Genomic DNA, 20,336 nt, shown 5'->3' on the forward strand with positions numbered 1-20,336 from the left:
AGCAGATCGCTAACAGTAGATCCGTGAAATAAAGACCATGGAATCCATAGAAGAGTTTCAAGACTTCAGTGTGAATCTTTCTTATTTGTAAAACTGTGGACACACAATATGAAATATGGCTTTACGAACTGTCCCTATACACATTACATGAATACAAAACAACAATCCATGATATAGCCAGCATGTAACATGTCCGCCTAGCTAGCTTCTAAGCTAATTTTAACATTACCGCCAATGGAGAAATGCTAACCGCGATTAGCATTTAATACAACACAAATGTTATACTAAACACGCGAATAGAATATATCTACGTACATCTTTTCATGCTCCATAAATACATACTTACAGACTAAGGTCTCTCAAGGCTACCAAACGGAAGAAGTAAAACGTTAGAGCAGCATGTCTTCTCATTAGAATCTAAAAACAACGAGCTGCTCCATAGGGCTGATGCCGGTCACGCCGCTCGCTAATCACTCCAATAACAGCTGCTTCCTCCACAGAAATGCAGACTTTTACTGCACAACAGCTGCTAACTGCTGCTAGCTGTTGTGCTAGCAGCAACATCATGTAGTTGTTGTGCTAGCAGCAACGCTTGCAATTAGTTATCCATGTTGAAATGAATCGCTGGTAGCCCAGTTTGTTTTCTTCCGGGTACGGGTCACGTGATAGTGAGTGTGACGAATCAGGGACTGAGACGTCATGGTTGCCAAGAACCAATCCAGTAGCGAACAGTAGTGGGCGTAATTTTTTCTAAGCACATCCGTATCCGACCGTCCACACGCAAACGCAACCCCGGAGTTCTCAAATACCTCCAACCTCGGCGGAGTTTTCAGATTCCTCCGTTTAGGGTGCTCCAAAACTCCGGCGTAGTGTGGCCGCTCAGTGTAAACATAGCAAATACGGAGTAAAAACGGCGTAATGTGGACAGGTCCTTAGTCTGTGATAGGAGCACCCTGATAGATGAGGCTTTGCTCCGGTTCCGCCTGGTCCGGTCCAAGGTCCTGGACTAAAGATAAATGGCTGCCTGTTGTCGTCATGCATCGTATGCTTTTATTTCTCACAAACAGAAGTCAAAGGAGTTGTTACTGCATTTGCTGCATCTATAGGACTTCATATCAAATTGTTATATTTTTTATTATACCGGATGTTTTTATGCCTTTTTTTATTTAAAATGCAATAGTGGCGAGATGACAGGAAATGGAGAGCTTAACTCTGCATTTGACCCATCCCTATGTAGGGAGCAGTGGGCTGCCAATGACAGGCGCCCGGGGAGCAGGTAGAGGTTCAGTGTCTTGCTCAGGTACACTTCGGCGTAGCAGCCAAGGATCGAACCGCTGACCTCGCGGTTACCGGACAACCCTCGCTACCCCATGAGCCACGGTCGCCCCATTTCTGAAGTCCGTGATGTGGAGCTGTGACAGGGGGGGGGGGGGGGGGGGGGTGTAGCAGCTCTGCTCATTAGTAACAACCGTTCAGGTTGTTACTAATGAGCAGAGTTACTGATGAGAAACGCAAGATTTCCAGTGGACGAGGATGGACCGAACAGTAGAAACCTGAGCATTTGTGCAGGTTGATGTTCTGCTTGCTGGTCCCATGTTGTGATAAACTGCTGGTGTTACCTCCATTACCCGTGAGAGTTTTATTGCACTTGACAACGAGAGTTCTCAGCCTCTACTGGAATCAAATGTAGCCACACTTTGGATCTTTTCCTTCTCTCTGGTTTTGGGGGGTCATCCCTGCTCTTACTGACCTGAGATCACTCAAGCTTGATGTGGTGAAGGAGACCTTTAGTAAACGGGATGTTAAAACAGGGCGGCTGGTCAGTATAGTATAGTAAGAGCATCGCTTCCAAGCAGCGCTTTACATCTCAATGGGCACTGCTCTCCATTTAGCCTGCTAAATATGTGCCATTTAAAAAAAACTTAAAATACATTGCACACAAAATTACTATTTTTATGTCAAAAAAACCCTCAAAAACAATTTTTCTTTTTCACAAATTCAAGGTACCTCAGGATGAGTAGGTGATATACAAAGGTGTGTATTTCACACGGTTGCTGGAGGACTCAAGGCCTTTTCGTGTTAACAGGAACAGAAATACCAAGCACAGGAAAGACGGGGGCCTCACTTGAAGGCAAAAAAGCAGCGTCTTTGTCAAAGCTCCGATGTGCTCAAAATATTTCAGTAATTAAAACATTCCTGACCCTCAGGTCGGCTGTAGGGAGGTCGATGGGCATTCCTCTGCTGTGCAGCCGTGAAATAGACAGGATTCACTGAGAAGGCGTGAAACTCCCGGTTCTGATCGTGTCGCGGGGTTTGAGTCCCAGATCTCGTGGTCTCTGTAAGGGGTTTACGCTGCACCTCTGTGCCGTAGAGAGTCCTGCTGCACCAAATACTCCCCAGAGCACCACACACCATTCATCCCATTCTAAACAAAAAGCCTCTTTCACTCTGCTTGCATAACGTTTGCTTAAAACTACAATGACCAGCTGATTTAGGAAATGGTAAATAAGAAAATGAAAAAGCCCTTTACAAATACGTTGTTTCATTATCTAAGGAACCAATGGGCTTGTAGACGGACTATCACTGTTGGTTTGGCTGAGTTATCTGAGGCTCTGTTCCCAGTGTGGACCCAGTGTTTGATGAAGATGAACACGTAGGATCGAAGGCTGTGGGGAAAGCTCAGTGTACCTCAGAGGACAGTCGTAGTGCTGCATGTTTAAGTGGTCTCCCAAATCCCTTATGATCACTTCCCCATTTTGATATGTTGGCCGTAGCTCAGGAGCCGGATTTGCAAACCAAAGTAGCAAATCTTTGCAGAAATGGAATTCTTTAATGACTTTTAGGTCTGAATGAATGCAGAAGTGGTTTCATCAGCGTTCTCATTCTGCCGATTGTGGTGTAGAAGTAAAAGACATCTGAACGAGGCTCACCTTGGGACACAGACAGAAGAGCTCCCATGGCAGCAGAAGAGATTCACTGACATGTTCTATCTACGCTGATTGGAATTCGTGAGGGGGGGTCACAGGTCTAGTTACTGCCATCAGAGCTCTTATGATTAATGTCGCATGGTGTATCGATACTGAAAAGGTACCGCGGTACCTGTACGTTAAAAACGATACGATTTTGCATATTTTAGTATCGATACTTCATTAAAATAGCGCGATCAGAGCGCACTCGCTGTTCCGCTCCCTGTCATGCTGCCAGCACGCATTGACTGCAAGGGGGCGGGGCTGCCCCGCGCTCACACAGCAACAGGCAGCGCTCACTCACAGCAGTGATAGCAGGGGAGACATGCATCAAGGTCCGTGTACGTTTTGATAGTCTGTTTTACCGTTCAGTCGAAAAAACGACAATACGGAAATACTATTGTCGTTTTTCGTTTCAAACCAAAAACGGAAGAACGGAAATGGTGGTCCGTGTACGGTCCCCACTGACATACAGAGACCCGTCTGAGAAACGTGTTTCAAAGCCACACAGACCAAGGGAGGCAACACGTCTAACATGGCAAAGCACCTTTCAGACAGACACCCCCAACTTTTCAAAGAACGACAGGTAAGCAAATGGAAAAATAATTATTCCATGAATTAAGATAAAATATGAAGTGAAAATATCAAACTCACTATGCAAGTAAATGAAGCATTGTTTACCCACCCACTCCCACAGACAGTCAGACAGATGCCAGCAGAGTCAGCAGCAACACAGAGACAGAGTTCCCTTCAGCTGTTTGAAAGCCAGCGGAAATATGAGAGAGGCTCAAAAGATGCGAAGAGGTTAAACATTAATATTAATGCCATTTGTTAAGTGTTCAAAAAGCTGGGCAGGAACAAGCTGGTAAAAAAGGGAACCGTACAGATGTTTTATTTATTACTATTATAGATGAATATACCAGTATCGTATCGTATTTGTGGTATCGAATTCTGATATCGTATCAAGTATCGGGTATCGTGATACTTATGGCAGGTATCGTATCGAAGTCATAATTTTGGTATCGCAACAACCCTACTTATGATATGACAAAAGAGTTTAAAGTGCAACAGGAAGAGACTTTTAAATCCAACGCTCCTCATTGTTAACTCATTCCTGCATCAAGACAGAATCCCATGGAGGACGAACTGCACTCCTGTGCATCCCTCTGCTAATGATGCAGCAGATAGCAGTGAACTGCACAGAGACATGATATTCTGTTATATTCACTGTTAGGACTACTGCAACATGGCTGAGTGAAAGAGGGAGGGAGGGCCAGTGGGTAAAAAAAAAAAGACTAGATAAGGACTGCTGTATTTAGGACAATTTGCTGTCAATTAATTGTCCCCAGACCAGGAAGTAGTTCCCATGATGTCATGTGTTTGTGTAGTCCAGGGGGCAATCTCCGGTTCTGAAGAGTGAAGCCGATTCGGGAGTTCCTTAAACCTGCATCCTCTCTAATGTCCACCAGGGGGCGACTCCTCTGGTTGTATAGAAGTCTATGAGAAAATGACTCTACTTCTCTCTTGATTTATTACCTCAGTAAACATTGTAAACATGAGTTTATGGTCTCAATCTCTAGTTTCAAGTCTTCTTCAATACAGCATGATGTTCATTTAGTACATTATGGTCCATTTAGAGTCAAACAGACCATAAAGCAGAGTACGCTGGGGGGGCAGCTACTGTGATTGACAGGTCACTCACTACCAGCGGCGTCTCCACGTCTCTCCTCAGTCAGAACATGATAACTTACGTTGACTGGTCGACGCCTGTAATCCAAGATGGCGACGACTACGTCCACTTCTATACAGTCTATGATGCAGTCTGAACGTGAACTGAATATTTTACGAAAAGCTTCATCAGCGGTTGTTGTAGATTTGGAGCTGGGCGATAATTCAAATGAATTAGATTATTCAGATGTTTGATTTAGCACGATGTACAAAGAGTGTCAGCAAAGTATTTTTGCAACTAACAATATCATACTTATATGATAGCTGGATATTAACGGTGTTCGCCATTCTGCTTGTGTCAAAGTGTTTGAGAAGTGGAGCTTCTGAAGCAGTCTGTTCTCTTTCAGCAGACACTGACGACGTTTACATATGCAAAATATGCAAATATTATATCCACTTAGCTGTTCCATGGCTAATGAAAATGCATATTCCACTAATATTGTGGTTTGTATGCAGCTCTTTATGCTCAGATGAATGTGAGACGGCCTCATTACATACGTCCTGCGGCTACGCCCTTTAATAACTTATATTTGTGCTATATGTCCTCGTCACCGCTCTGCTAATCTGTCGGGCTTTTCTTCTGGTTGTGCATCTCCGGAGACAAACGTCGTCCTCGTCGCCATGGAGTCGTGGACCATATGAATAGACGTCAATGGCAACGAGAAGATAACTACATCCTGTCCACCGGCGCAGACCTTCTCTCCTCAATCATAAAAGCTTTTCAGAGCAAATTGCACTTGTTATAAATGGAATGAATTACAGAGGATTTGAGAAATGTTGATGTCTCATCCTACCGGCAGATTTTAAGCTTTTAACTTCCAAAGTGTCTGCGACTGGCCCTGAAGCTGAATGTCCTTCTATTGTGTTTCCTCTTTATCTGTCGTACTCGTGTCTCACTTACAGAAGAGATCTTGGGCTCAATGAGACTACCTGATTAAATACCGGTTGTATAACTCTTTCTCTCCTGATACTTAACCCATGGTACGCGCCGATGACGGCCCGCTGAATGTAATGACGCCAACAAAGAGATTGTATTTAGTGTGGATCAACGTCTGGCCAATGCCAGTACTGCTTAACCCTCTGAGCCCCAAGCAGTTTAGTGGCGTGTTTTCTTTGCTCCCGTCACATTTTCCTCTCTTTGGCCTTGATTTTCACTCTCACATTAAAGTCCTGAACCTCTATGGAAACAACACAATCATGGCTAGAAGCGGAGAGAACTCAAACAGGTCTTTAGTGCAGTACAACACAGTTACAATGCCATAAATCATAAAAAAGAAAAAAGTTGAATTTCTTTGATTTTATTGTACAAAAATTGGGAAAAAATGTAAATCCAATCTTTTTCAAAGTGTTACCAATGTTGGAAAAAACAGATGCTACATGTGCTGTTTTTTTTTTACAGAATTTGTGGAATTTTCGGTGAGATTTAAACAAGACCTGTAGAATAAAATGTTTCTGATGAAATATCACAATTTTAAGCTTCGTTTTGGCTGCATTTTCGGACCAAAGCCTTTGTCACACATGATGCGCTCAAGGACCATCTGAAAGATGAAACTCTGATGACAATGGTGGTTTTTACAGCTTCTGGCTGTGTTAAATGGTGTAGTTTATGCAATTGTTGAAATATAACATGCGTTTCAAACCCGCCTACTCATAGACACACACTTCTCTCAGATTCCCCGGACCTTACTGATGGACCCAGCACCACCGTGGCCTTTACAAATCATCCCCAGCAGCAGTCCGCTGAAGGAAACATCCCATCTCTTCCCCTGAGCCCCGTCCACCTGGGACGGTGCTCTGCATGAACTTCTCAGGAGCTAGCGCAGCTTCTACAATAATGTCTCTGTGAGCACACACCGTTTCAATCCCACGCCGGGCTGGAAGCAAACGCTACCACAGCCCAGCAGATTACACCAAACTCATTTCATGCTTGTGTCTTGAAATATTGACTCGCAGCTTGTAAATTTATTTTATTTGTTCTTGACTCTCGTCTCTGCATTTTCCCTTCTATTGTTGTAAGACTGGGAGGGGGTAAAAAGGGAGGAGGGAGGGTGTTAATAAAGAGGGAGCGCTAGGCGGGGTGGAGAGATTAACGTGGTTCGGCCCCTGCCGACCGGCGGCTTTGTCATGTATTGTTCCTGCGTTGCCTGGCTACTGCGCAGCCAACAATGCACAGCTCGTTCCGCGGCTATAAAAAGGTGTTTCTAGGGTCCATGTGGTGGAGATGAAGCCAGAAGGATCCTGCACACACTGAACCTCCAGGTAGCTGCAGTTGATTTGCATTCATTTCCACGTTGACTCCAACGTTCTGGGATTCCTGGGCCACATGTAAAGAAGTGACGAGTCAATTAATATCAATTAATTCTGAAACATAAGTCAATAGATTAGTTCTACAACAGATTTGATCATTATTGTCATTTACCTTAAACAATCCAATCATTCTCTGCTTCCAGATTATTTGAAATTAATAAAAAAATAATAAACTGGATATAATCTTCTGCTATTTTATAGTGCAAATCATTACATTACATTACAGTCATTTAGCAGACGCTTTTATCCAAAGCGACTTACAATAAGTGTATTCAACGTAGGTATTCAAGAGAACTACTAGTCACCAGAAGTCATAAGTGCATCTCCTTTTATGAACAAGCATCTAAGACAGTGGTTCTTAACCTTATTGGAGGTACTGAACCCTGCGAGCTTCATCAGTGCATTCACCGAACCCTTCGTAATTGGAAAAATAAAATATGATTTCTTCAAAATCATAGGTATATATTTTGTTAGTGCACAAAATGAACCATGCATCAGTTGCACACAAAATCACTGTGTGCAAAGAACAAAACATGAATTTCACACAAAAACATAGCTCAATGAATGATTTGCGATCAGGTACGCAACTTCGTACGATGCTGTGAGGATCGGTTTGTCGACAAACAAAACATGAATTTCACACAAAAACATAACTCAGTGAATATTTACTGCAAATCAATGTGACTTTTGCTGTTGCCTTTCAGATACAAGTTCAGAAATGCGCGGCTTCACCTTGGCAAGTGCCACTCTCATATCATTTTCGCAGCAAAGTGTTCCTTTTCTTAGTTTTCATGTCCACCATCCTCGAAAAGGATTGCTCACAAAGATACGTTGTAACAAACGGTGTGAGTATCTCAAGGGCTTTCTTGGCAATACGAGGGTATGGTACGATTTGGTGACACCAAAACGTTGAGAGCGTTGTTGTTCCGAAGAGTTGCTGTTGAAGCTGGCTCTGCTGAAGTTCAATGATTTCGTCGAGGCATTCATCGTTGACATCTGCTGTCGCAACACTAAACGTGAATAATATTCATAATATTTTCCGTAGTCGCACAACTGCGTCTGAATGACGGTCGCTTCCAGCGTCATTCGCGCAGCCCGGTGGAAATTCGCGTCATTCGCAACCATTCGCGTCTGTGCATTGACTTTACATGTAAACTACCTCGCAGTGTGTGTCTGCCGAGGGGTTCGGCAGACACACACTGCGGTCAAGTGAGCCGCCGCTTTAAAAATGAATGACCATCTATTCCTTAAGGTGCGTTCACACCGAGCGCCCCGTTCGGTGTGAACGCAGCATAAGTTTTAGCTTTCTCCGTGCTTTTTGGGCTACCCAAGCCACCGTAGGGCTATCCAAGCCACCGTACCGTTATGCTGCGTTCACACCGAACGGGGCGCTCGGTGTGAACGCAGCATAAGGAATAGACGGTCATTAATTTTTAAAGCGGCGGCTCACTTGACCGCAGTGTGTGTCTGCCGAACCCCTGAGAGTGACTCATCGAACCCCTGGGGTTCGATCGAACCCAGGTTAAGAACCACTGATCTAAGAGCATAAACCAGAGCCAACGTACAGTGCAGAAACAAACTTATTAATTAAAGAACTTCAAGAACACTTAAAGAAAAGAACTTTGGACACAAATATTGAAGATGTCCAATTTAAAACAAAATGAAATAAAAAAAAATTAAAAAAAAACATTCAAGAATATTCAATTCTGTTAAGTTTAAGGCAACATGAGGTATGTTGATAGCCTCGTCCTTTGATCAATACTGAAAGAATTTAACAGCCAGTTAGCTAGCTTCCACTGTTTCAACTGAACTGAACTGCTGAATTTCCCCTTCCGGGATCAATATCTTAAAATAATAAATAAATAAATATTTTAAAATGTCACCATAAGCGCATTAAAATGCTTGTTTTCTTCAGAACCAGTGCTCTTGTGGGCTGCGAGGTGTTCAGAGAGCCTTTTCTCTGAATCATTGGAAACTCTCTGGATTAGACTTGAAGAATGAACAACTGGCCTACTTTCCCACTCCGCCCACTCCCATTCTTTCCCCCTATGGTCTATTTCACAGCCTAGTGCATTTAAAGCATGGAGGGGAGAGAGAAATAAAAAGGCTCAGCCTGGCCCGTTGTTGGCTTTAGGACTCGGTTCATGGTATTCAGCATGTTTTTCAAAGGCCAAATACCAGGTGGCTTGCTGTGGGCGGAGGTTTGACCCGCCCCAACAGAAAAGGTGGAGGTGGTTGAGATACGATGAAATCCAAACTCAAACTTCGCGTGCTTGCCTTTATTGTGAAATGGGGCTGAATACTGACAGCGTTGTTTTGTTTCTGTCAAATATCGGTAAGCATTTCAAACGCTGAGTTGTTTCATTTGTTCTCCAGCAGACAGATGTGTGCTGTGCTTTTTTCCATTGATATTAACTCAAGTACCAGTTGAAGGCCTTTTTTTGTGCGTTACTAAATCCACTTTCACAACTCATTTCTCATTGTTGTGGCTGCAGCTGTCTATTATTTTAGTGATAGAGTTCTACCCATTAATCCGCTTTATTAAGGAGCAATATTAAATATACAAAGGAGAAAAGATGTAACAACCAATTGGTTTCCTTTTTTAGGAAAATCTCCAATGGTATTGCTCAAACAGCATCCAAGCTGAACTCACTCGGTGCTAGGGTTGCACGGTGTATCGATACTAAAAAGGTACCGCGGTACCTGTACGTTAAAAACGATACGATTTTGCATATTTTTAGTATCGATACTAATAGTAACGATCAGAGCGCACTCGCTGCTCCGCTCCCTGTCATGCTGCCTGCAGGCATTGGCTGCCTGTTGCTGTCACACAGCAACAGGCAGCCTCACTCACAGCGAGTGATCACAGGGGAGACATGCAGGAGCTTTTGCCGACCGTCCTCGGCTTGTTGAAAAACAAGATGCCAGAAGTATCATCTGGAAGTACTTTGGCTATATTGCAGACAGTGAAGGAAAGCCCACTGACCTACAGAGACCCGTCTGCGGTGTTTCAAAGCCACACAGACCAAGGGAGGCAACACGTCTAACATGGCAAAGCACCTTTCAGACAGACACCCCGAACCTTTCAAAGAGTTCAAAGAACGACAGGTAAGAAAATGTGATTATAAACATGAACACCCCCAAGCTCACCCATATACAGCTAACAGGAGTACCTTAGCCTAGTTTGACAACAAGCCTATATGATGATGAGGTCACAATGCACACAGAAGTGTACTAAATGAAACACAATTGGTGCAAAATGGCTACATGCTGGTGGAGCCTGAGGGTGGATTTTGAGCTAATTCTTTTTATTTTTAGTTAAGGAAAAATAATTATTCCATGAATTAAGATAAAATATGAAGTGAAAATATCAAACTCACTATGCAAGTAAATGAAGCATTGTTTACCCACCAACTCCCACAGACAGTCAGACAGATGCCAGCAGAGTCAGCAGCAATCATGGCACCATGTAGTTTTCATTAATATCTTGCTGTAGGCTAATACTAATATTAATGCCATTTGTTAAGTGTTCAAAAAGCTGGGCAGGAACAAGCTGGTAAAAAAGGGAACCGTACAGATGTTTTATTTATTACTATTATAGATAAATATACCAGTATCGTATTTGTGGTATTGTATCGAATTCTGGTATCGTATCGTAAGTATCGGGTATCGTGATACTTATGGCAGGTATCGTATCGAAGTCATAATTTTGGTATCGTGACAACCCTACTCGGTGCATGTAAGTGCAACATTCAGTCGGGCTCCAAGCTGACCTTTTTCTTCTCCACCACCGTCCTGTTCCGTGGAAGTTTATTTCCCTGAAAAGAATGTTCCTGCTGATTTACAGACGTCTCTTGTCTATATATAAGTCCATGGGGAAGAACTCTTTTTGGGCTCAATGGCATCACATGACTGATCTGTTTTATCTGTCCACGGCGTGAAATGTGCTTTTAAAGCCCGGCTGAGGGCTCGGTCAGACCCCATTGTAAGAGCCTGGCCTTGTGTCCTCTATCATATCACACACTGTACTTAATACAGAGCCACACTTCTTCAACAAGCTGAGAATGCTTCTAGGTCCCTCCTGTCGTATTTCTTTCTCTGTGGCCTTACTTTCTCCAATACAAAAGTCCTGGGCCTCTATAGAAACAGCACAACCATGGCTAGAATTAGAGACGGCTAAAGAATGTCTTTTGTGCAGTGTAACATAATTACAATGCCATAAATCATAAAAAAGGAGAAATGCAAGTTGAATTTCTTTGATAATTTATTTTTTACGAAAATTGGCAAAAAATGGAATCTATTTTTCCAACATTAGTGTCCACAAGTGTTACCAATGTTGGATAAGAAATGGAGGCTTTACGTGCTATGAATATTGAGCTATTCATATTTGTACAGCCTCTCCTCTCTGCTCTGTGTTCAGCAGTTCAGTCATTCACTCAATTGTTGTCACATGACTTTTGGTCTCAGCTGAATTAATCATGGCTTCCTCGTTGAGCTGAGGAACTCAGAATTTAATGTTTTACAGGATCTGTTTAAAGTAAAAGTTTATTTGTGGCAAAATTTTAAATAAGACGTGTAGAATAAAAATGTTTTTGATGAAATATCACAGTTTTAAGCTCAGCTTTGGTTGCTCTCTCTAACGGAAGCGTTCGTCACACGTGATGTATTGAAAGTTACCATCATAAGCTGTATACCCTGGTGAAATGTCAGGGAGGTGTGAAAACAAATAACGAATACCGCGCGAGCCCAGTGTCTAAAGGGGTCGCTAACGCTCAGGGTTCTGGGTTCTCTGCAGGCGCCTCATGTGTAGAAGTGCTCTAATCTGCTGTGTTGGCAGGACTGCAGTCTTGATTAAACAGTGGGAGGGGACGTGTTATTGTTTGGATTATTGTTCAGTTGTTTTATTAAAGCATTCAGTTGTTTGTTGGGGGAAATTGGAAATCTCTGCAGGTGACTGCTTTTTTTAATAAAAAAATATTTCCTCAAAATCTGCTGCTCGGATCGAGCCAGCTGCACTCACGCTGTATGACGGAAGAAAACCAACGATTAGTTAATAAAAGAAGTACTGGGTTTGTTTGACTGTCACTGACTTAAAAGAACCAACAACCACGGTCTCATCTGGAGACCAGTCCGTCTGGTTGGACTCATAACCTGCGTCGGCACCAACTGAGCATCAACTCAGCAGGACACCGAAGCCCCACTTCCCGTCAGCAGGTTCCCTTCAAGACATTCGTGGAACATTCCAGTTGTTTTGTAGTCTAGACATCTGAGACACACGCAGTGTGTGTGTGTGTGTTTGTTTGTAGGGACAGACATATCTGACTGCTTCGAGGCTGAGTCAGAGGAGACAAGTGTCAGCTGGCTTTTATTTAGCCGTCTCCCATCGTCCACTGCTTGATCAGTCTTCTTTTTCCTGCTCCACAACTTGCATTATACACACACGAACACACACACACACACACACACACAGTCGCTGTTGTTTTGCTGTTGTTTTATTTAGTCCGTCTGGAATTCCCCTCCAGACTATTCCATGAATTCCACAAGTGAGAGAGCCTGTTCACTATGACTTTGATAATGCAATAACATTCTCCGGCTGGCAGTGAGTGTCTCTTCTTAGCAGCGTAATGCACTCGTTTTTACTGGCGTTTACTGAATAATTCATCGTCTTAAAACCCCGTGAAGACGCTGCACCGTCGGGGCACGTTCCCACCGGTGTGCATGTCGCACTGTGTCGATGTCAGACACTCTGCAGAGGTGTGCCCTGTTAATTAGTGTGTGTGTGTGTGTGTGTGTGTGTGTGTGTGTGTGTGTGTGTGTGTGTGTGTGTGTGTGTGTGTGTGTGTGTGTGTGTGTGTGTGTGTGTGTGTGTGTGTGTGTGTGTGTGTGTGTGTGTGTGTGTGTGTGTGTGTGTGTGTGTGTGTGTGTTGCTTTAACCTTCACAGCCTCGCAATGTGTCTGAATGACTTCCAGACGAGTTGAGTTGAAACAAGAAAAGGAGAAAGTACACGTAAAGAAACCCCAGAGCATCAAGTGTGTGGCTTATTTCTTCCTCCAGCTGTTTGTTAGCAGCAACACTCGCTGTTAGCGGTTAGCTTTAATTACAGATACACCGACTGCAATTTTCTTGCCCTATATATTCAGATTTCTCTAAAAGTCTGAACTACTGATTCTGTCCTCTGGAAAAATCATTTCAACTGTCCTGAAGATAAATATGTATCTTTTTACTTTAATATCGTCATCTAAAGGGGTTATTTGTAAGAAAATGCACAATTCAAATGAATGAAGAAAGAAATGTGGGCTTATTTCTATACTTAAAAAAAAAACGGGCATGAGCAGTTTTATTGATTTACCATAAGCTGCTTAGAGCTGGTGTTAGGAGTTATAATATATGTTTTATATTGCTGTGAAGACATCTTCAAACAACTGGATTTATTCAAGTTTCTCATCATAAATTACATTTTAGGAGATTTCATGGTCACGTTATAGTTCACCTTTGCCCAATACTCATTTTCACTGAGCATTGCTTGAACCATGGTCTACCTAGCTCCGTGCTAGCTCCGTGCTAGCTCCGTGCTAGCTCCGTGCTAGCTCCGTGCTAGCTCCGTGCTAGCTCCGTGCTAGCTCCGTGCTAGCTCCGTGCTAGCTCCGTCCGTGCTCTCAGACTAGCTGGGATGAATGACAGCATGATAATAGGCTGGTCCTCCCCGCTTATTTTGGACTTGCAGTTCTGACAAAGTGTGAGCTTTATGTCTTCTTCACTCCACGCCCACCGTGTGTGTGGGTGTGTGTGTGTGACGTTTCTGTCTGTGTGCCGATTTCGAACCATCATGTGGCACATGTGTGTAAATGCACAGGAAACAATCGGTATCTATATGAGACCGCCTGCTGATTGATTGGTGCATTAAATGGAAGTGTTTGAATATGACTTTAGACGGGAGCAGCGTTCCTGTGACAGGCCTCTTGTTTATAATATTATCATAATAACATTCACTGATTGGAGGATGTTTGTTGTTTTAGCTCCACACATCACATTTCCATGTATGTCTGCACATGGGACTTGTTGAGAATGAGAACAGCTTAGAATATCTCAACGCTTCCAATGTCTGTTCCTATTCTGTCATTTGCTCAAACATCAGATGTAACAGAGGAGACATATTCGTCTGTGTTAGTTGTTTTCCACAGCTGCCAGCAGATGTTGCCAAAGAGAAAGGATTTATTTTACTGATGCCGCATAGCGTGGTGTTGATTAAATGTAGTTCTTTAAATACGATATAATAAAGTTTAGCCTACACATTGGTAGGACTATGGCCGTCTGCTGGTCCATGGAAGTAGAGGTGTAAAGGTACACCGAGGCCACAGTTCACAACAAATACATAATAATAATTCTTCAAAACAGTGGTACACGTGTCATAGACAGACTGAGGTAGCTTTTTGCCCTCTGGCAACTTTGGTAAACTTGTTTTATGATAGTAATGAGGAACATTTCAAACACTTGTGTATTAACTGTGAACAAACACTTTCCCCAAAGGCAACGGGTCACAATAGGCTGCCAAACTGAGGAGCTTCTCTTATGCTATGAAAGTGAAAATACCAAATACCCAAACATGTAGGCCTATGTGACGATATTCTGTTTCATACGCTGGTGATCGGCACATCTGGGTGACGCCAGGATGCTCATTCCATTCTGGCTGTACGGCGGTGCGGAATGTCCCAATAACTCATAACATATAGCCTGTTTTGGTTCCCGCTATTGTATTCACTGGTAATAAATATTTGAAAAGAACTCGTGTGCTTCCAATCGATGTCCTTAGTGAGTGTGAATAAATCACCATGTAGACTAAGTTGCACTATCCATCAGAGCAGCATCTAGATACACTAGGCTTATTGGTCGGTGCCTCATCTGTATTTGGGTTTTAGTCGAGCACATTTAGATAAGTTAGAGAAGCCATTTTGTTTGTTGATTTCAGAGGTTAGTTAGTTAGGCCAAGTTCTGTTATCTTTGTTTCAATTGTTTGGCACGACCACACCTGTCCCATCCTCTCCCAAATCTTGTGTTGAGACTCGCTCATCTTTCACTGTCAGTGAGCATAATAAATATTGTTTATGGTACACGAGCTATTTGGTTTTCATTTGGGTTGTTTTGTGTTAGTCCCTAAATCCTTCCCCTGGACAACAGAGAAGGGACGTAACAAAGGCTAAATAACAACAACATAAGGCAACTGTGTTAACATCAAATAATACACTGATTAACTGGAATAGATTTAGAATTCATGAACCATTCTTCGCCAACATCAGCAGAGGAAGGCGCGTAGAAACAGCTGTTTGATCTCTCTCTCTCTCTCAGCCCCTCTAGGACGTCATTTCATGTTAATACATGATAATCAATGTCCTACTTTTGCGAGACAGTTTTGCGAAAAGGATGTTTACAAGGCCCGCCTGACCCTCTGGTTCTGTGTGTGTGTGTGTGTGTGTGTGTGTGTGTGTGTGTGTGTGTGCGCGTGTGCGTGTAATGATGTAACGTCTCACATGCCCTCAGCGAGAGTCCTTCCAAACGCCCACGCAAAACATACACACACATCGGGGAGGAGGCGGGGTTTGGTGGGGTTGAGAAATCTCTGATTGGCTTCCAGCCTTAGATTGAAATGTGTTGGAATTTAGTGACAAACAGAACTCAGGACAGTGAGGAAAAGCTTTTCACGTTTTCTCAAAAGTGAACTGCTGGTGTGAAAACTGAAGGCGGCCAAATAAATGTTGGAAGCCCCACGAGAGCTTTTGTTGGATTGTGTCCGTGTCTCAATCGGTCCTCTCTCTCCTCCCTCCCTCCAGCCCTCCAGTGTTACTGTGACCGCTGCAGCGCCAACTCCAGCTGCACCACGGACGGCGTCTGCTTCGTCGCCCTCCGCAAGACGGGCAGCCAGGTGACCACCGAGCAGCGGCAGTGCGTGCGCGACAACGAGCTGATCCCACGAGACCGGCCCTTCATCTGCGCCCCGTCCGTCAAGCATGACACGGGCATTTACCCGCAGTGCTGCAACACGGACTACTGTAACAAGGAGCCCAACCTGAAGATCTTGCCTGGTAAAACACACACACACACACACGGTTCTTTACATTGTGTCAGTTTTTCAGAAAGGCTTGGCTCCAACGTCAATAACAAGTGGCAAGAACCAGAGTATAGTCCCATGAAGAACAGACAGCCTGCAGGTTTTCATACCAACTGATCGCCTCTTTTTGAAGGAGATTTATAATTACATTTAGATGACTGTTGCCCCCCAAAAGCTATAGATTTATAATGTTTAGATATGAACAATATTGACTCACTATTCTAACTCATTGTACCCAGAAATAACTCACAAAATGCCCCCCAAGGCACTTAAAATATGCAACTCAGCTGTATACTACTTACTGTGCACTTCTACTTCATAAGGAAACATCGTAGCTCTACATTTACCTGACAGAGAAATGTTACTGGTGCCGTTGAAGATTCAGATTTGACTCACGAAAAACAAAAAATGTCTTGCATTATTATTCATTAGACTAATCTCCACCTTGAGAAATGCTAATGCACTGTGCTGAGAACTCCTCTCCTTTTCTCCTCACTTGAAGTAAACCTTTGACCGCAGGCCTTTCACTGTGTGGTATTAATAGTTTTACTATTGTAGTTTTGAGTAGCATTCGTCTTATACCACTGAAGACACCAACATTCCCAGTAAGAGAAAAGGTCAAAAGTGAGGCAAGACAGTGTTTTCCTGGGGTCCCCCAAACCACTAAATGTGGCCCTGACCTAGGTCAGGTTTATCTATCCCAGCATGCAATGGTAAAGACAGTAGTAACTGTGGAGGACTCAGGTTTTCTAGGTCATCTGGCCCTTCTGTCTTCAGGTGTATTTAATCTACATTGTCTTCAGTAGATGGATGAATGCATAGTTGCCTCTTTTGTGTGTGTGTGTGTGTGTGTGTGTGTGTGTGTGTGTGTGTGTGTGTGTGTGTGTGTGTGTGTGTGTGTGTGTGTGTGTGTGTGTGTGTGTGTGTGTGTGTGTGTGTGTGTGTGTGTGTGTGTGTGTGTGTGTGTGTGTGTGTGTGTGTGTGTGTGTGTGTGTGTTAGCTGCAGGCCAAATCTCCCATCAGTCTAGCAGATGGAGTGTCCCCCGCACCACTTGGCTCGTGGCTTCAGCCGTCAGTATGCTCAAAGTGAACCCTCCCAACAGTTAGCGGCCTCCTTTGATCTCTCACGCGTAGATCCCCGAGCCAGACGTAACCCTCCACGCTCACCAGGTCACAACTTTTGACCCGTCTCGCTTTCCTAACCTGCTCTGTGTGTCCCGTCTCCTGCCCGTCCAGAAGTCATCCCCGACAAGACTCCCCCTCTGGGGCCCGTGGCCCTCGCGGCGGTGATCGCCGGCCCCGTGTGCGTGCTCTGCCTGCTGCTGGTCCTGGCCTTCTACGTTTGCCACAGCCACAGGGGCCTGGGGGCCGGGGGCGCCGGGGCCCATCACCACCACCACCACCGGGTGCCCAACGAAGAGGACCCCTCCATGGACCACCCCTTCATCACCGTGGGAACAACGCTGAAGGACCTCATCTATGACATGACCACCTCTGGCTCTGGATCAGGTACGATCACAGTTAAATGATGAGGCAAATGTTTTGGGGAATATGCGTATGCACTTCCTTGAAGAGAGTGGGATGAGAAGATAGATGTCACTCTAATGTTTGTACGCTGGTTATGAAGTCGCATAGCTTAGCATAAAGAAAACAGCTAGCCGGGCTCTGACCAGCACCTCCACGCTGTCCCGTTTGTTTGATCCGTGTGAAAAACAGAAGTATAAAAGGTACTTGTGGTGTCTGTAGTCTCCACCGGTCGCCCGGCAACCTCGCGGTGACGTCAGGGCTCCAGGAAGTGACTGCACCCTGCCAGGAAATAGTCTGCGACTTGTGACGTGAGGCTTATTGAATACATTTTGATTGAGGTTGCAGTTTTTTTTTATGTGCTGTGGTTCATTCATGCTAAGATGTAAAGGTCAAACTGCAGCGCAGCACAGCAATGATTACACTCCGCTGCACGTCAGCTAAAGAAACAGCTTCAAGTGTGCAGAGATGTGTGCCTGCATTGATTCACAGAGCTGAGACTCACATTACAGCGTTGGTACCAGCTCAGTCTTCACAGCGCCACTTGTTTCTTCGTAACCAAAACAAACAAGATCCCTGTGACGCGGCCTCAGACGAGCAGACCATGATGGATCTGTGGATGTTTAAAACATCAATAATGTGATAACAGAATTACAGCATTACACATTGTTACATCCAATTGTTAGTTTGTTTGTGTAACTACATTTTTGTGTGTGTGTGTGTGTGTGTGTGTGTGTGTGTGTGTGTGTGTGTGTGTGTGTGTGCACACGCGCACAGACTCTGCAGCTGCACACATCTTAAAGTACAAGTCTATTAAAAAGGCTGGCTGGGCCAGATTCCGGCTTCATGTCTGCATAAACACACACAGACACACACACACACACACACTGTACTGGCAAAAGCTGTTCTCCATGCTAGCCATGAATTAGCACCTCTCTGTGGAGACTGGCACCTCCAACATGCTGCCAAGCAATGACTTGGATTCAGTTTTCTTTTTAGCTATTTGCACCATATTTCACAATATGCAAATGTGTGTGCGCCTGGTACTGTGTGTGTGTGTGTGTGTGTGTGTGTGTGTGTGTGTGTGCGCGTGTGCGTGCGCGCTGTGTGTTTTGGCAGAGCTGCGTGGGTTGTTTTAATCCCAGTGCTGAGTCAGAATCTGTGTGGTGCCTGTTGAAATCGGAGGAGGCTTTCTCCTCTGTCATTTCCTGTCATTTCCTCATCGGCAGTTTCTGGCGATCTGACAGAGTTCCATCTGTCGCAGTATTTCAACTTATTTGCTTGTTGGAAAATGTAACTGACCGAATGCATTTGCAAGATGAGCGAGCTCTACTGCACTTTTTTTTAAAGATTGGTGAACTGCAGCGGTAATACAGATTCATGCACATGACTTTGCACGACACAGGTCTGCTGACTTGTGCTTTTCTTGTTTTGTGGTTTCATTTTCATTTCCTGTTTTTCAGTCATGCAGCGGGGTAAAGTAATATTTGAGGTGAAACAGACATGCAAAGGCAACATTAAGTGTTAATGTATGAAATGTTGCGAGCAGAAAGCTATCCTCATTCTGACCTTTTTATTTTTCATAGTTTTATTGTTTTTGACATCTTCTCATGTTACTCCCACTTCATTCTGGAAATATTCCATCGGTGTTCTCTGAGTATTCGAGCCATGCTGATGCTGTAATTTTAGGTTTATTAACAGAAGTCGTTGAGTCTTCTGGCTCCTACACATCACCTCCCTCCTTTTGAGATGTTTACCAAAGCAAACCACGTGTTCCCTGTCCATCTCGCTGTCTGCTTTCTAAGCGTTTTCTTTCCGGGTCCTGCTTCTCCCTCCAGGCCTGCCGTTGCTGGTCCAGAGGACCATCGCCAGAACCATCATCCTCCAGGAGAGCATCGGGAAGGGCCGCTTCGGGGAGGTGTGGCGGGGCAAGTGGCGCGGCGAGGAGGTGGCCGTGAAGATCTTCTCCTCCCGCGAGGAGCGCTCCTGGTTCCGCGAGGCCGAGATCTACCAGACCGTGATGCTGAGACACGAGAACATCCTGGGCTTCATCGCCGCCGACAACAAAGGTGAGAACCCCCCCACATGGAAGAGCTGGCGAGAGGCTGGATTTTAACATCAGACCGCACACACAGAAGAAGAGAACATGAGTCAGAATAGAGCCAACAAGAATAACTTGAATGTTAACGGATTACTAAATTGTGCAGGCTAAAGTACCAACAAAGAAGAAGGTCGATTTGAGCGTTTTAAATTCCAAACCCTGTAAACAAGATCTTCATCAGGCCGATGAAGGTGAAGCTGGTGCAGGCGGACGTTCACCGTCAATGGACCGGCTGGTAGACAGTGTGGGGGAGTAACAGTCCTCAGCCAAGGCCAAGCACACATTACCACACAGTCTGACTGCTCTGGCACACACACACACACACACAGCCGTGTACCTATATCTTTGTGAGGACACTCATTGACATAAATCCTAACCTTAACCATCACAACTAATTGCCGAACCCTCACTTAAACCTAATTCTAACCTGAAATTTAAAACCAAGTCTGAATCCTCAAAGAGGCCTTTTAAAGGTCCGTCCCAAAAGCGTCCTCACTCCGGCGGTCTAACACTCAAACTCACATGTTTGAGTGTTCATTACAGCCTGACCAACGGGCTTTTTTTGCAGGTTGCTGTCTGTGGGAAAATGATGTAGTTCTGGTTGAC

At 44.3% G+C, this 20,336-nt stretch overlaps 1 protein-coding gene across 1 annotated transcript in view; it reads left to right on the forward strand.

The window, feature by feature from the left end:
* tgfbr1b (transforming growth factor, beta receptor 1 b) overlaps positions 1–20,336 on the forward strand; it is a 56,373-nt gene that overhangs the window by 14,718 nt on the left and 21,319 nt on the right. The window contains exons 2-4 of the mRNA XM_076085419.1: positions 15,828–16,079; positions 17,342–17,614; positions 19,468–19,698. Coding sequence (XP_075941534.1) covers positions 15,828–16,079; positions 17,342–17,614; positions 19,468–19,698 — 756 coding nt within the window. The remainder of the gene's footprint in view (positions 1–15,827; positions 16,080–17,341; positions 17,615–19,467; positions 19,699–20,336) is intronic.

This window comes from Anarhichas minor, unplaced genomic scaffold, assembly GCF_050575085.1.
Source record: "Anarhichas minor isolate MPS153535 unplaced genomic scaffold, ASM5057508v1 ptg000155l, whole genome shotgun sequence".
Taxonomy (NCBI): Eukaryota; Metazoa; Chordata; class Actinopteri; order Perciformes; family Anarhichadidae; genus Anarhichas; species Anarhichas minor.